Source organism: Porites lutea, chromosome 5 (assembly GCF_958299795.1).
Source record: "Porites lutea chromosome 5, jaPorLute2.1, whole genome shotgun sequence".
Lineage (NCBI taxonomy): Eukaryota > Metazoa > Cnidaria > Anthozoa > Scleractinia > Poritidae > Porites > Porites lutea.
In genome coordinates this window covers 35,642,629-35,656,650 of record NC_133205.1, presented here as the reverse complement: position 1 = coordinate 35,656,650, position 14,022 = coordinate 35,642,629, and the positions used below count along the sequence as shown (strand labels likewise).

Sequence of the window (14,022 nt, the reverse complement as noted above, 5' to 3'; positions counted from 1 at the left end):
TCTGCGATGCTTGCTCTGTACCTTTTGGTCATAGCGTAAAACGCTTCAACTTTTGAGAGCAAAAATGGGTTTCGCTTTGTGCAAAATTATATTCTAATGATCTACTGAAAGAGGCCTAACCGGATGATAAAGGGACAGTGGGTACAGAAAAAGTGATAAATTTGCTGTCTTTGTGGATACAAGTAGTAATACCACTATACGTAATTATTGCATCGTACAATCATGGAAACAAGTGACCAAGATAGCGTGATTATGTGGCACAAACTAAAAATGTTGTACCCTTTCCTCTCAGTAACTGATGTCACACTTCACACCCGGCTACCTGGCCACCTCAAGGTTTCACTGCAACATAAAGTTCATGCGAGTAGTATTTTAATCATTGCATTCTGATCCCTCTTTTCTCAGCATCACAGTTTCCGTGAAGAAGGAGGGCTGGGGTGGTGGAGGAACACGTACTATTAGCTTTTCTTCTGGTAATTCTGATTTTCCAGTACTCAAGCCTTCCGGCAAATCACTCAATGTCTCCATTAGCCCTGGACTCCCTAAGGATACGAGTAAGTCCTTTATACGTTTACCTTGCACTGTGAAGTTCAGGCTCTGCTTTGCGCTTTAGTCGAAATACAGAGTATCAGTAGGACAAAAAGGGCCCAATTATAGTTTGAAACCTTCGCATGTTTTAAGCCTGGCTCTGTATAAGCAATCAAACGTTTGGTAGATAGATAGATAGATAACTTTATTTAAAGACGGTTAAGATTCCTTCAGCATGTACGAAAAAAAAAAAAAAAATCTAAGATCCATTATACCTAACTAAACTAACTCTGATTAAAAATATATTCATAAAATTTTAACTACCTAGCTATTTACAAATAAAAGCTGCTTTTCAAGGATGCCGTGTACAACTGTATTAATGTATGATCTCATTCAAAACTGTTGCGACACAGTTTGCGTTTAAATCATGTAAAGAATCTGCAGATCTTAAATCATGGGATAGGCTGTTCCACAGCTTAGCTCCGCTGTAGGAGAAACTTTTCTTTAAATAATTGGTACGGGGCAGTGGAAGGACTAATTTATTTTCAGTATTCCTCAATCGATAAGAAGTTATTTCGTCACGAGATACAAATTTAGATGTTAGATAGTCGGGAGTCATCCCATGTACGGTTTTATACATCATAATAGCCGTCGATACTTGTCTTTGGTGTTTAAGCTTAGGCCAACCCAGTGCCAGGAACAAATCGTCCACATTACAATCAGAATTAGCGGACGTTAGAATACGGGCTGCACGATTTTGGAGCCTCTGCAGCGTATCGGAAAGACCAATGCCGCAGTTGCTCCATACGACATTACAGTAATCAAAATGCGGTTGAATTAAACTGTCGTAAACATTAATTAATACATTAAAAGGAATAAGATGTCGTATTCTTTTAATTGCACCCAAAGCAGAAGCAATCTTTTTACAAATACTCTGTATGTGGCATTCCCAGCTTAAGTTTTGGTCAATATGCACTCCAAGAGATTTTGCCGTTGACACTTGCATCACGGGATGGTCGTTTATTATAAAAGAAGGAGTTTCGGAAAGCTTTGATAGCTTCTGCCTCGACCCAACTAACATAAACTCAGTTTTAGTCAAGTTAAGGGTCAGTTTGTTAGCCGATAGCCATATATACACCTTGTCTAAATCGTCGTTAACGCAGTCATTTATGAGTTTTAAATCTGCGCTGGCATAGGTTAGGCTGGTGTCATCGGCATACATTCTAGGTTGTGAAAAATGCAAGCAATTAGGTAGGTCATTAATATACAGTAAAAACAATAAAGGTCCAAGAATTGTTCCCTGGGGAACACCACATGTAACTAATTTTGGGTTTGACATTGAGCAATTAATTTGACAAGTTTGGGTACGATTGTTTAAATACGAAGTAAACCATTCGTGACAGGAACCGCGTAATCCATAATATTGTAATTTCGTTAATAAGATATGATGATCAACTGTGTCGAAAGCCTTTTTTAAGTCTAAGAAGACAACGGCATTGACAAGGCCACGATCAACGTTCACTGCCCAGCTATCGGTAGCTTCGAGTAATGCGGTTACAGTAGAATGTAAAGAACGAAAACCAGATTGGTAACGGGATAGAATACGATTCTCAGTAAGATAGTGATACAACTGGTCGTAGACTACCCGTTCAAATACTTTGGCCACGACTGGGATCACCGATATTGGTCGATAATTGGTGGGATCATTTCGTTTACCAGAATTTTTATACAATGGAGTAACCCTAGCCGACTTCCACTCATCGGGAAAAATTCCTGTCAACAGTGATTGATTAAATATTAAAGTAAGAGACTCGGCAATTAGATCAGGGCACTCCCTTAATAATTTAGCTGAAATACTATCTAATCCAGTGGCCTTTGATTTACAAAGTTTTGAAAGGAGAGAATAAATATGAGCAGATGTTATTTCCTTGAAGACAAACTCCTTAGAAGTTCCACAAAGAAACTCTTTGTAGGTGGTATCAACATTCGAAACATTTCGACTAAGCCTTGGTCCAATCTCAATGAAGAAAGTATTCAACAATTCAGCAACTTCTGCTTGATTGCTCGATTTTAGTCCCTGATATTGAATTTCATTTATTATTGTTTTATTAGATTTGCGGGAAGTCAATTCATTGATGGTCTTCCAGGTCTTACGTTGATCACCGGCATAATTATTAAAAGAATTATTATAATAGGCCTTTTTAGCAGCCTTGATTTCCTGATTTACTTTATTTTTGACCTTCCGGAATCGATTCCAAGAGGACGCATCCTTAGTTTTAACAGCTTTTTTCTTTAGCCGGTTTCTGAAATTCATTCGTTTTTTCAAATTTGTGGTAATCCAAGGAGACTTGGTGGGACGGGTGCGTTTAGTTTTCACAGGGGCGTGCTTATCACAAACACTTAGGAATAATTCTTTCCATTTTTTCCACATGTCATTGGGGTCGTACAGTTCTTTGATATCGTCCCACGGTTGCGTCGAAACATCATTACGGAAATTATTGCTGTTGAAGTGTTTAAATTGTCTATAGCTGATCAAATTGATTCCTTTAGAAACAGGCGGGATTGAAATTTTACGGTACGCGTAAACAAGACTGTGATCGCTTATACCCACGTGTGTGACCCCAGAACAGAGAATATTTTCTTGGTGACTGGTGAAAATAAGATCAATTAGGGTACTTGTTGAGGGTGTGACTCGAGTAGGCTCGTCGATTAATTGTTTTAAGCCATAAATATCGGTAACATTTAACAGAGCCCTTGCATAAATGTTTTCGCTGGACAGCAAATCGCAATTCATATCACCCATAAGATAATGTTCAACATTCTCGGAATCAAGTCTTGCTAACAAGGAGTCAATATTCGAGAAAAGGTCTATAAGTGAATTTGGCGGTCGGTACCACGAGGTAACAACAAAAGGTTTTGAGTTAGGTTTTAAAATTTCAATCGATAAGATTTCTAAAAGTTCGTTATCTAAATCCTCGCGGACTACGTAATTTATATTCGAACGAATATAGAAGCATACACCCCCACCAAATCTCCCATTAACGGTCCTGTCACGACGGATGACATCATAACCCACAATTTCAACATCCTGATCAGATATACTCCCGTCGAGTCTCGTCTCATTAATAGCTAGTATATCAATGGGTTGACCATCTAATACGATACGAAGTTCATCTATATGTTTCAATAGACCTGTAATATTTAAGCTAGCCATTTTAAACCCACGACCCTTGGGAAATATAAAATCAGGATTCGAATTGCTCCTGGCACTAGTTGTGGTGGTGGAATTAGGTGTCGCCACAGTTGTTGAATAGCGATCATGTCAACGAACAATATTATTTACGAAATTACTAGCTAAAATAGCAATACCTTTTTTGTTAAGGTGCAGGTTGTGATTGTTCAAACACGTCTCGTCAATGTTTGGATGCTCAACAAAGCTCCAACCATGTTGGTTACAAAATGTTCTTAAAACTTTATTACAATCTGTTATCTTCTTCTTGAGCGAGTCTTCATCGAATCTTTGTGTAATTGCAGAGATGGTCAGTTTAGTGTCAGGTGAATTTGTTGCAGTAACATTGCCCAAGTCAACAACTTTGGTTCTTCTAGTTAGCACTCCGATTTAAACCTGTTCCTGATGATGATGTCATATTAGTTTGTGTCATGACTGGCATAAGTGAACCAGCTAAGTTCTCTTAAAAACGCAATCACCCGTTCACACCTATCAAATATATTTAATTCAACAAAATCTTGAGCTTGAAGCATTTTATGTTTCTTTGGCACAGACCGTTAAATGTGAGCTGTAGACACTAATTCTTTGTTTACTGCAGACCGTACTCATGGACATTAAGGCAATATTTCCCTAATCCTGTAGTTAAAAGAGCTTTAAAGCGTGGAAGTGAACGCAGTACGAGATTGATAAGCAGTACAGGTCGTTTCCACTCACGTGGTCAGCAGCTACGTAAATTTAGAAGAGATTTATTCCCACGGGATTTTTTGGGCACTCCAACATCGCCGCCCTCTTTTTGTTTTGGTACACCTATATGGCCGCCGTGACGTCATGTTAAAAAGAGTATAAGATTCTGGGATACTCCCCACCTACTCCTCCCCTAACCTAACGTTAACATTATTTTTTTACTTTGAGCAGAATGTCGGTTTAAGGGAGGGTGGGTAACCAGTTTCCCAGTATCTTATACTGATCCTTTTTTTGCCTCATCAGGACCAGGCCGTCAAGCCCGTGCCACCTCAGGCCCAGGAAAACCTCGCAGAGCTGCCCCAGGCTACCCCAGTCAGCAACAAACAACTGGACAAATGCGCCAACGTACAGCGTCTAGTCTCCATCGTTTCGCTGCCACGCACAAGCAGCCATCGTTGCCTCGATCTGGCGCACAGCATTTAGCACGAGGTCCTGCAAATGTCAACATTCAAGATCAAGCATTCATGAGAACACCAGAGTCTGGAGTGTGCGGGTGAGTTTTTGTTGGTCATGTGGATGACACGTGATAGTTCTGACATATTTCCACTGTAGTTTACATTCCTTAGAGTTAAATGACAGGTTTCTCGATGGGCCGTGCTCGCAATATGCTCACAACAACTACAGATTCAGACTATTTATCTTCTGCAACTCTACCTTTCCACTATTTTTCAAAAAGATAGAAAAACACACAGGAACAAATTGCCAGGAAAGAAAAATGTAATCTTTGTATGCTTAAACAAGGACTGCCCGAGTTATGTGTCTCAAAACGGTTGATTTTGTGGGAAAATATGTCAACAACTCCTGTTCCATCGCTCGGTTAGGTGAATTTAAGGATCATCCCAGATTGGACATATCTGTTTATTTATCAACAGAACGTACAGTCAAAGTGTGTCATCCACTTTATAAGTTGAAATATCCAAGTATTTGTAAGATGTAATAGACTTAATTTGCTCAGTGCAAATCTTGTGATATTATCAGGACAATGGATCCTGAGTCGTTTCGGGAGCGAAATGTAAGCGTAAATTGAGTGATGGAGATAAGAGGTCCTGTCATGTGATCTTAGAATCTGGGTAATAAAACAACAGAGCGAGTATGACGAGTAAGGTCTTTTAAAATATATTTTGAACCTCCTGGTTGGAAGGGTTAAGAATGACACTTCCTGTTGATATCAAGTGTTTGATAGGAGAGATTGCTTCTACTAGGGCGCAGGCCATGTCTACACGAATCCGGATATTGTTGAAACCGCATATATTTTACAGCAATCGACCTTTCGTCCATAAAAAAACCCAGCGAATCTGTTCACCGAAATCGCATCTTTTTGAAACCGTTCTCCATCGTGTTAAAGGCCCCATTCACTTGAATTCGGGGTAAAAACATTATGCGGTTTCAAACATTTCAATATTGTTGTAGATGTGGCGTGAGTGTCTGATAGTAGCGGTTGTGCCAAGCTGATTAAGCTGATCTGCAGTGGTTTGTTTGATATTACGCCTTGTTGGGTGTGCTGTGCTTTAAGTGCTTTTGTCTGTGCTGTCTGTTGTGTTCGCACCATCACTGAAAATAATCACAATGCTCAAAATGCAATTTCTTGGAAATCATTCACTACTTACGCGCTGTCTTCATTCCTAACTGATCTGACTGAAACATAAAAAATGCATGCATACCAAGAAACCAAAAATTATATACCACTAAATAGGGCTTAAAACTGAGGATAACCATTTCTTTGTACTTTGTAAATTATTTTTAAATCTGATAGGAAAGCGAGATTTATAAGTTGGTGAAGGACATAACATTTAATATGTAAATTCCACAATTTTAACAAGTAAGCATTCTGCACACACATCACTTTTAAAGCTCTGCCCATATTAATTTCTGCTTTTGGCTGAAGCTGCTAGGTGATTGTTTTAGTTTCTGCTTTTTCCCTTTGCCGTGGTTAAAAAATCCAACTCTTCTGTGGTGCCTTTTTATTAAATTTACAACATTTAAACCATAAACAGATTTAACCGCATGAATCCACCAGTCTCTCGGGCCACTAGAGCAACGTATCCTGTTCCCAGTGGACGCCAACCACCCGAGTACCCTCACCAGAGGGGTCATGCAGCGCCCGTGCAATTTGGTACTGTCTCCCGTCACAGTGGAATCTCAGAAGAGCTTGGCCCTGCAGTTTATGGACAGTACAGAAAGGCAGATTTTTACCATGGACAGAATGTGCAGCACAATCCAGCCAGTTTGAGGCGCTCAACTGTTAGTGGTGTCAGACCAACCAGCTTGGACGATAATCAAGTGCATAATGTGCGGCAAAGCAGGGACAAGACGTTAGTGCGTCCGCGATCTGTCAACCTCTCAACTCAGAAGGAAAGTTGTTACGATTCCGCAGCTAGTGAAAGTAAAATGCAGAGCGGATTAAAAACTGTGCGTCGCCCACGCTCTGTAACCTTTTCGTTGCCAAATGAAAATGTTGACAGTTCCACAGCCACTCAGCAAAGAGATTCAAGAATGCAGCAGACAGCTGAAGCTCAAGACAGGCAGTCTGTTAGCCCAGCAGAGAAAGGTGGATATGACAGGGCGAGATACAAATTAAACCAGTCTCCTAAACAGAACTTTTACAGGGCAAATCCAATGCAGCAATCGGACACAGGGGACTACAACGGTAGAAATGCTTCTTACAGAGTAGCATGCAGTGCTTCAAACCGCCAAAAAGCTGCAGCCATGTTGCAGAGGAGTGAATATGAGGTCATGCATCCAATTAATAACGACCAAACCAGTAGAACACCCCCGGCGTATTCAGAGGCTGTTGCCAGATTACAGCAACGAACAGCGTACAGATCAGAGTATAGCCAGAACCACTCAACTCAACGAGATGGCTATGAAGAGATGCAACCACTGCATCTCAGCAATGCAGCTCCACGCAGCTCTGCTGCAGCAACTCGACAGAATGCTGAATATGGTAATATTAGTGCTGGGATTCAACAAAGTGGTATATACAGTACCGCACCGAGCCAACAGTATCGCCCTTACAGTACTGTCACAACTCCTCAAGAGAATGGTATATACAGTCATATTGCACCCTCACAGAGTTTACCATACAGTAGAGCAACCACACAACAAAACCAGCCCCCATACAGCATGGCAGCCACCCAACAGAACGGTATCTGCCTTAATCCTCTCTACAGCACTTCAGTTGGCCACCAGTGCTCTCCATACAGCACTGCAGCAGGCCATCAGAATCCTCAGTACAGTACTTCAGCAGGCCATCAGAATCCTTCCTACAGTACTTCAGCAGGCAATCAGAATCCTTCCTACAGCACTTCAGCAGGCCATCAGAATCCCCCCTACAGTACTTCAGCAGGCCATCAAAATCCCCCCTACAGTACTTCAGCAGGCCATCAAAATCCCCCCTACAGTACTTCAGCAGGCCATCAAAATCCTCCATACAGTACTTCAGCAGGCCATCAAAATCCCCCATACAGTACTTCAGCAGGCCATCAGAATCTTCCGTACAGCACTGAAGCAGGCTATCAGAATCCTCCTCGTAGTACTGCAGTTAGTCATCAGAGCACCCCATACAGCACCGCACCACCCCAGCAGAATGGTTCACTTAGTCGAACCGCAGTCCATCAAAGTCCTCCTTATAGCACTGCAACATCTCTACATAACGGTGTTTTTAATCGTGGAACAACTCAGCAGAATCGCCCATACTGTACCGCTACAACACAACAGAATGGAAGGTACTATAATCCTCAACACAACGCTAAGAACGGTTCCTATGGTGATGCGACAAACCAGTTGAATGAAACATATGAGTGCATGGAAAGGCAGCAAAATCCGCCATACAGCACTGCCTCAACCAAACAGAATGGTTTTCAAAACCATGTAACAAGTCAGAAAAGTGAAAGTCATTATTCCCGGAACGCAGTCCACCAAAATAGTGTATTCAATAATCCAGAAACCCTGCAAAATGGCACTCACAGTAATGGGACTCACCAAGATCAGGAGCACCAACAGGACAATGGATATGACGGTTATGACAGCAGTGATAGCGAATTTGATGACTCGGAAAATGATCATGCTTATGATTACGTGAATTTGAAAGAGTGGACTGGTGCCGAGCATGGAACAACTAAAAATGCCACTGACCAGAATGTATACATTGAACAATGGGATAGGTGAGCTAACACTTTCATCCAACAATTCTGAAAATTTAACTTACATATCTAGTAACTTGACTATAACCGTGAAATGTAAAATATGTACTGTTTTTAGTGTCATTTTAACCCCTGAGTTGCTAAATTAATTTTTTTTGAGCCCTGTAACAATATTAAGCTAAAATCGACGTACACTGCTGTCTATGGATCTAGCTCAACAAAGTCTGCTTATAAAAGCTATATTTAGAACAGGCCTTTTCTGAGTAAAGAGTTAAACAGACGTGTAATTCATAGAGTACTTTAAAACTTAAAATGTTGAAAATCATGCCTCTTCTGGCATAAATATGGCACTATAACTTCTATTTGGTCGCATAGTTTTAGAGCGTAGCGATAAACGTTCACTTTAAGTGGATTAAATTGCATGGTCAGATTTTTTTTCCGATAAGAAATTATAAAACTTCTCTGCGGTAACTTTATTGATATGTGGTCTTCGAAGCTGTCAAATCAATTCAACACTTTCTCTTTAATAGCCCTCGAGGTTTTTTCGGTATTCGTGCCTTTTGCAACTTTCATCTCCATAAAAGCATGTAAACGACTATCTCGTTTATTGACCGCGTTTCTTGTTCTCTTAGACGTTCTGTAACCCTCTTTAGGCATCTAAATCCTTCCAAGCTACAACGGTTTCTGTAATCTTTATTTCTTCTTCATTTTCCGTCTAACATTATGTTTCACGCTTAGTAGAGTACTGTCAAAACTTAATACAAACATAATGTTTCTCTTGAAAAAAAATCTCAAAAATTGCAAGGTAGTCAGTAGTATAGAGAGAATCGAATTATCTCCTTTTTTGAAGTGGAATCTCATTAGTGTGAAGTCGAATAAATAAACGTAGATGATACCATCAATAGCAGAGGTTAAGATGCGATGATGTTACGCTGTATTTTGTTGTGCCCAGTATAATCGGTTTGGCGGTTTTCTCGCGTTATTTTAAGTTCGATGCTGTCATGAGTTTTGATTGGTTGACTAAAAATGTGAAATTGGTTGAGTTTTTTATAGACGGAAAAAGCACGCCAACTCGCATGTCAGTTAAAATCACTGAATCGTAGCGTAATTATCCATGTTTGATTTCACGTGGCATTTATTATCCGTAGTTCTGGTTTGCTGGCTTGCAAGTTGGACATAATGTGAAATCCATGGAAAACTCGGCCTTCCTAGCACAAAACAAAAAGTGTTTGTGAATTTGTTACCTACCCTCACTCATTCACACTCAGACTCCTTATTTTATTGTCTTTCCACCATGACTCTGTTTTCCTTGTCTTCCCTCCTCTTTCTCCTCCTCGTCTCCCTTTTGCGCCACCACCACTTTTCTATTGTTCCCCTCCTTCACCGGTCACCGCTATCTCCACGTCTATATTTTCTCTTTCTTCTCCTCTTCATAATAACGTTGTCGATCAGTGACGTAAAGTGATAGGAGAGTTGGCGGTTATTCCTTTTCCTCAAAGTAAATCAGCGAAAAATGCATCTGAAATTTGTTGTAAGCCAATAAAAAATCATGACATTAACTTTTAAAAATAGCTGCAATCCTGTCAAACCGATTAATCTAGGCACACCACAGGCGCTTTCCATTCAACAAAAATTCCGCTTTGAAATTTCGGAAATTCCACTTGCCCAATGGAGCGGTACATTCCGGTTGCACAGACCCGACCCAAGCCACCGCGCGTTTGGTTGTTGTTTTTGCAAGCAGGATACAAAAGAGCGGTACTGGGGACAACAATTTTGTCAAATGGAACGGGACATTTAGGTCCGACCGACCGAAATGACCAGACCGGTCAAAGTGGATCTCCTTCAAAGCTGGTCCCGAATATTCCGGTCGAACCAAACCGAAATGGCACGTTCCCTTGGATGTACCAACCAAAATTACCGGAGTTTTGGGTTGAATGGAAAGCGCCCAAAAAAATACAAGACGTCGCTCATCTTTATTGGAAGCCCTTTTGATGATATCGTCGGCGTTAATTATTCCACTTAAAACTAATGGGATTCCTCTTCCAAAAAAGTGGATCATTCAATCCCTGCTATACTGCTACAATCACTTGCAAGTTTCCATTGAGGAACCGTGCACTAAATATTCTGCACTATGTGTATGTGAGTTCTTATGTGAGTAGCTTATTTATGTGGCTTTCCTCAGATTAGTGCTTGGTTTTCGATTTTCGCAGCTTTCATTCATCAAGTCTTACAATAAAGTTCTCAAATTCAAAAGCTGTAAGGTTTGACCCTTCAAACAAAAGCCATCCGAGTAACACTTTGAAGGTTAACGAGGGTGGTTACTTGAGGTTGCTTACCATTTTACATGGGCAAACCATTCGGTTCACGGTTTAGGCAAATGGTAAGGAAAATGCAGGACTGATAAATTTCATTCAGGCACAAATCATGTTTACCTTTTACCACAAAACGGCTGCGAAATTTCCTTGAATTTCTATGAGGAACGTTCTGTTCTGAAATGTACCTGCTTGTAGGGTATAGATTAGAGTTTCCAAAAAAAAAAAACAGTTTGTTTTTTTTCGAGATCGACGAATCCATGGCAGCACGGTGAAGCCATTGCTGTTTTTGAATTGTACCGACTTCAAGCGATTTTTATGAGAAGTTTTCGAGCGTTTTTGAAATTTTGGGTAGCTGTCACGAAACCAATCATGGACAACGCTTTCAGCGTTCAAGAAACAGACATTTACTCTGTCTTCAGGAACTGAACTTTGGCCTCGAATTGGTTTTTAGAGTTTTTAGTTGGCTGGAGTCAAAAAAATCAGGAAAAGTAATCGCTTCACCCAATTTCCAATAATGTGAACGTAATGAACGGTTACACTTTACGTTGTATTGAGGACAGCTCTGGTATTGTTTTTGCAGCATAGAGAGGATCAACTCCAAGAAGAAGTCACATTCGAGGCGGCCCCCAGCTCCGGGAAAACCCAAGTTAAAACCAAAGCCCACTCCGTCCCTACCGCGATGCAAGACGATTTATCCTTATGACGCGACAGATGTCGACGAATTGAGTTTCCAACCAGATGAAATTATCGAAATTATTAAAGAAGGTAAGATACCTTAATCTGCTTCTCCTCTTTTTTGCTGGCCAAGTGTTTTTCTCTACACGTGGCCATTGAGCTGTCTTTGATTTAAACATGGTTAATAACTACAATGTTTTCTAATCCTGTCCGACTTATTACTCTTGCTTGCGTAAGCAGCAAGGCTCATAATGTTCAACGCGTTTTTCGTCGTATTTAGGACAAAAAAGGGGGGGTCATTGTGCTAGGGGTTCCTTGCGGAGACCGTGGAAACTGGGACTAAGAATCGTTGCGTGATCGAAGCTACGCTTGTTTTGCGAAGAAAGCTTACTAGGAAAAATTAAATTTAGAGCTTTTCCGAAACGTTGATTACTTTGGAACAAGTGAACATTACTGAGTGGTCGAAAGAAAATAAGAACCTTAATTATCAAAACTGCGATGGTCGGGTTTTGTAAACTTTCATTGTATGTAAATGAGCTTGTGATGATCATGCGGTTTATTTTCGGCGATGATTGAAATGACGTACCATGAAAATCACTTTTTTGATCTCTGTCAATGATGTAATTTCTCTGGAATCGAGGCCCTTGAATTTTCGTGTATTTGTACTCGTGTATAGTCTGCGACCGTAGACGTATTTCCACAATGTGGGTTTCCATTTTCTCATAGATACTTGCGTTTAAATTGACCCATTAGAGTTGGACTCGCCTGTGTAGTACTACATTGAAGTGTTTTCTGTTACTTTTATTCACAGATCCCTCTGGATGGTGGACGGGCAGATTACGTGGCCGTGAGGGACTGTTTCCCAGTAACTACATTGAAAAGATTTAATAGCGATTTTATCCCATTGTAAATAGTTACTCCAACGAGATCTAGCACGTAGGCACAGAGAGCAGAGGAGTTATCTTTGATCCTTATTTTCAGTTTAACTCGCGGTTCAACTCTACAAATGATGGTGTCATGCGATCGTAAACAAAAGCGACTGTGGGCTCTTTTAAAAAAACGTTAAATGCTTTACAAATTTATAACGCTGCTCGAAGGGAAACAATGGGCACCATCTTCAAAAACTAGTTCACTTGGATCACTAAGTGTGACTTTCTTTTTTCTTCGTGTAAACATATCTCCTCTGCTCCCTGTGTAGTAGGATGATCAGAGTAGTACTCTTGTCGCACTTTTTAAACTCGGTGATGTTATGTTAGGAGGCAAGGTTGATCTGAATGTGTAAAATGTTTTCATCATAGTATTTTAATGTCTGATTTTAGTAATGTAATAAAGACGAGAGAGTGGTTTATATTTTACTGAAAAAGCATGTTAGGAATTGCTAAAGGAAGTGTGAGTCATTTGTTGCTTCTTAACTTTTAGTTTCAAATGATAATGAGAAATCTTCACAGTGTTCATTAAACGCAGCTCTCCTCAGGAGACCAGGTCTCGGCAGTCGACCTTTTGTATGTCGTACTTCAAAATCTCAGCTACATAACATCGTAAATCACGCTTCTATGTAAGTTGAGATACTGTAAACTTGATAAAGCATTTTTTAAACTTGCTTGATTGCAAACTGTGATGTTCTATAGTTTTTGGCCATCTATACTTCCTTTTGGCCTTTCAAATTTTATCTGTAAATTTTATGTTTATAATTGTCACTTTGTTTACAGTCGTAAGGGGCTATAATGCTATTATTGCAGTCAGTTCTATGACCGTTCAAAATAGTGTTGAGGTTGTCACGCTAAAATCCGTCCCATATATAAATCTTTACTCGCTCGTTTGTCACCCCGCCCTTTTCATATATTTCCTTCGTTGCACTTAGACCCTGTTCGCACTACGCAAAATTTGTGTTTATTTGACGTAGTGCGAACAGGGCCTTAATCATAATTTTGGTGAGATTACGGGACACAAGCAAAGTGCAGAGAACGGGTGCAGAACTGAAACGACCGTAATAACCGGGATTGAGGCGTCTCTTTTCGAGTAAAGAAAACCTTAAAAGCAACACAAACAAAGAAAGATTTCTTTTCGAGTGCAACATGTGCTCGCTCAAAAAAAAAACAATCAAAGTGGGGACTTATTTAATTATTTGAATATTAGTAATGTAACAAATTTCAAATTAAGTAAAATCTTCGTCTTACAGGCATCACTCTCTTTTCTGGTATTTCCTCTTTAAAAGCTTCCCCACCCCCTTCTCACTTAGTTATAGGCCTATCTACCTGCAAACAAAAAAAAATACATTCGTTTATAAGCCCTCCCCCAGATGTAAGCCTCCCCACCCCCTCTACCTTTTATTGGTTATAACTCCCTCCCCACCCGTTTATAAGCTCTCCTAAAAACCCCTACGAAGTTG

At 40.2% G+C, this 14,022-nt stretch overlaps 1 protein-coding gene across 2 annotated transcripts in view; it reads left to right on the top strand.

Annotated features, from left to right (window-relative positions):
• Positions 1-13,815, top strand: part of LOC140936760 (unconventional myosin-Ie-like) — a 34,056-nt gene extending 20,241 nt beyond the window's left edge. The window contains exons 29-33 of one of the 2 annotated variants that reach the window (XM_073386246.1): positions 406-554; positions 4,745-4,994; positions 6,496-8,664; positions 11,539-11,723; positions 12,445-13,815. In XM_073386246.1, coding sequence (XP_073242347.1) covers positions 406-554; positions 4,745-4,994; positions 6,496-8,664; positions 11,539-11,723; positions 12,445-12,521 — 2,830 coding nt within the window. In that variant the 3' untranslated portion in view covers positions 12,522-13,815. The remainder of the gene's footprint in view (positions 1-405; positions 555-4,744; positions 4,995-6,495; positions 8,665-11,538; positions 11,724-12,444) is intronic. The other variant, XM_073386247.1, reaches the window with a different exon arrangement.
• The last annotated feature ends 207 nt before the right edge of the window (positions 13,816-14,022 follow it).